General features: G+C 36.8%; 1 protein-coding gene across 1 annotated transcript; it reads left to right on the top strand.

Annotated features, from left to right (window-relative positions):
• The first annotated feature begins 209 nt into the window (after positions 1-209).
• Positions 210-3,122, top strand: LOC109011469 (protein Asterix). Its single transcript, XM_018992694.2, has 3 exons — positions 210-508; positions 709-809; positions 2,874-3,122. The coding sequence occupies exons 1-3, from the start codon at positions 353-355 to the stop codon at positions 2,935-2,937; spliced, it is 321 nt and encodes a 106-aa protein (XP_018848239.1). The 5' UTR covers positions 210-352; the 3' UTR covers positions 2,938-3,122.
• Positions 3,123-3,682: the final 560 nt, after the last annotated feature.

Genomic DNA, 3,682 nt, shown 5'->3' with positions numbered 1-3,682 from the left:
AAATAAGACCAGACCAAACCGAAATTTAAAGAATTGAAAGTTTTAATTTTGGTGACGAATCGGTCCGATATGGATTATTAAATTTTCGAAATCGGTGTATAGGGAATTAATTTTGTAAGATTTCTATACCCGAATATGAATCTATGATTGATATCCGCCCGGATTAAAGTTGGACAAGGTTATCCGCCCGGATGTTCAAACCAGAATGCGGATCAGATTTTTCCGTATACCCGGATCCGTATAGGGTGTACACTGTACACCGTTCCCACTAGTAATATGCAGGGTATCGTTTGACCGTTTCTGCTTTCACTCGGGCGGAGAGCGAGAGCGAGAGCGAGAGATCGAGGGAGAGATGTCGTCTCACGGGAACTCAATATCGGCGAACGATCCACGTCAGCCATCGGCGGCGAAGCCCTATGTGGCACAGATGGTGTCCCCGCAAGATCTGCCTGTCGATTACTCCGGTTTCATCGCCGTCATCTTCGGCATCGCCGGCGTCATGTTTAGGGTCCGTATCACACACCACCCCTCTGCCTTCCTCCCTCAATCACTCAAATCCATCCGTCTAAGTTGGAAATCTCTCCAAATTTCCTGATCTACTATAGGCATATACATACGTGCATACACGCACATACATATATTTGTGACATTCTGATGTTCCAAGTTGGAATATCTGATTTAGTTTTTTGGTAATTTCAATTTTCGCAGTACAAGCTAAGCTCGTGGCTTGCTATCATATTCTGTGCTCAATCGCTTGCCAACATGCGGAATGTCGAGAATGACCTCAAGCAGATTTCGATGGCCATGATGTATGCTTTCCTTTCTAATTAGCAGCCTAGTGTGTATGTATATGTGCTTGTATTTGTTTCACACATGTGATTATTTTTTTATTGCATTTTTGTGTGGAAAAAAGTTCGTTCGCATGGTCATAGTCTTGAAAGCTTTGGATCTGAAGCAATGAAGTGCTGCGAGTTCCTCTTTGTTTCATACTGCTATGATTCTTGCACAATTATCGCTGAAATAAATGCTTAGGGATTGATGATTATTTGCACTCGACTGATAAATTGGAGATACTAGAAAATCTGTGGTGTAGACCTTATTGTGAGTTGGATTTGGAACACATGGCTTCAAATAATTATTTTCATCTGTATACCTTGGCCTGCTTCTTCACTGTTTAAGATCTTAACAAGCAGACTGTTTTTATAGATAGAGAAGTGGGAATCCACAACAGACTCATTCTGGAGCTTCTTTCTCTGGGTAGTGGCTTTTATAGATAGAGAGGTGAGTCAAGGGCATGGCGTGACTGTTTTGTCAAAGAAAGTATGGTCCCTCTGGATGTGGGGAAGGACATGTTACTAACATTTTGATAAAAGCTAGGAAATGAGTACCAAGTCTAGGAAGATTGGTGTTTAGCTTATTAAGAATTGCCAAAAAATATTTTTGTTTTTTTTTTTTGTTTCGGGCGAGTAGAGGAAACTGAAGATAGGCATGAATAGGCTAAATCTCAATTTGTAGATGTCCTAGACACCACTGATTAGCGAGTAATCATTGAAGGAAAATGGTTAACCTACAACTTTGTTACAACTTTCTGACTGGTCTATATGAAATGAATGGTAGTTTTGTAAAATTGAACTTTTTTAATGAAGTAGCATGTATACATTGGTTGATGTGAAATGGGTTGTAAAAGAGTTGTAAGAGAGTTGTGGTGTATTATTACCTCTTCTTTCCAGATAGACAAGGAATTTCAGATCCATTTTCTATGAAATTTATATGACATGATTGGTATATTTTATTGGCTTTTAATTCATGAGTTTTAGTAAAGCTTTTGCATTGATCTTCTTTGCCAACTTTACAAAGAGGAAATGCACTGAAAAAAATTGCAATTTCCCCATCTATTTGATTATAGATTGTGTCAAATGGTAGGGGTTCACTTTAGTCATCCACTTGGTGATCTAAGTTGCTACATTCTCCTGGAACTATAAAATCAAGATGCATATTCTAGAAATATTTTCGGAAATGATCATATATAGGGGTAAACTGTTATAATTGATGTTAAAGTTTTTTTAAATTGAAATTGATATATGATTTTCTAGTATTTCGTAACTCAGGTAAACAGTGTGAAATGAGACACTGAGTTCGTGGTAGATATGTAGGAGTAAAGTTGTTCTCACCAAATGAAACACTCTTATCAAATATATAAACAGAAAAGTTAAAAAAAAAGTTAAATACCTTACAAGAAACCATTTGCAGCTGAAATAAGGGCTAAGTTATTGCTTTAAGGCAGCTGTTCTCTTTAGAGTAAGTTTGAAGGTCTCATCTCGGGCTTCTATGTAAAAGTGTAGCCATTGTATGCCAGTTATGTTTTACAGTTATGTTGGATACAAGGACACTGCGAGAACAGACTAGTTTTGCTAAGTGCTATGTTTGCCTATGTGTACCTCCCTCTCAATTTTAGGGCTCTAATGTGCGCAAAAGATTGACCTAAAGTACAAAGTATTCCAGTAGTGATCCACAAAGTGAATAGTTGAGTTACATTTCAAATTGTTTGTGTGACTTCTATTGGAATATTTTCTTATCAGAAAAATAAATAAATTACTTGTCTGGGCACCTGGGCTAATGCTTATTTACTTGTCTCAATAAAATTTTTCTTACCTATCAAAAAATATTTTTACTTCAGTGTCTTCTGGTGATCTGCAAGGAAATGAGTAGGATATTGGTTCCCTTTCCAGAAGACTTTCAAACTTAGTGTTTTTGCATTTTCTCTATGCTTCAACATGACTATGTCATTGATTCACTCATATCGAATGTGTTGGAATTATGCAATGTCTCATATATCTGTTGATATTAATTTGATTATAATTTTTGAACACCAGGTTCGCTATAATGGGATTAGTAACAAACTACTTTGGGCCCGCTCGACCAGGCACGCAAAGTTAAGATTTTGTGGTTCATTCAGGGTAAAGTGTGACGTCAGTTTGAAGATTCCTTTTTTTCTCCTGATGGCCTTTTATTGTTCTTCTTTGGGATACTGTTAATGAAATTTGACGTAACCATTATGGCGATTGGCGGACACAGAAACCTATCTATGATATTGAAATTACTTTTAGTCCCCTGCCCTCTCACTCTCTCTGTGCAATGAATTATTAACCTAAATTTTTTCTTATGGCTTCTTTTGTAATTTGTTTCGCTACCTTCTACAACGGTGTGCAGTTATAGCTCTAGCATGGTGACAGTAGTGTGGCTTTCAATAGGGCTTCTCCTCCCAACAAACCGAATAACATTAACATAATAAGATTAGCAGGCAGGCTGGCATACTTCATGTTTTAGATATCAATCATCGAAAATATAGTTATGAATAATGGGCGCTGCTAAGTATTGTATACCATTTTTCTGGTCTTTCTATAAGATTCTGGTTCTATCTACATACTAATACTGTTTTGATGCATGTTAACATTTATACACCTTGTAAATATACACCTTGTATTGTTAACATTTGTCTAAGTTCAATCTAGGTGAATCTTGGGAAAATATTGTACCGTTGAAATGTAAAGAAAGAAACTCGAGGGTTTCTGATTCAAATTGGGTCATGAAAGGTTGACTAATTTTGAGGGCTGGAATATAAGGTTCTAATAAAGTTTCAATTATATCATTGATTAATCCTTTTGGAGTATAGATCATGTGG

This window comes from Juglans regia, chromosome 9, assembly GCF_001411555.2.
Source record: "Juglans regia cultivar Chandler chromosome 9, Walnut 2.0, whole genome shotgun sequence".
In the NCBI taxonomy this organism is placed as follows: domain Eukaryota; kingdom Viridiplantae; phylum Streptophyta; class Magnoliopsida; order Fagales; family Juglandaceae; genus Juglans; species Juglans regia.
This window is presented reverse-complemented; position numbering and strand designations above follow the sequence as displayed.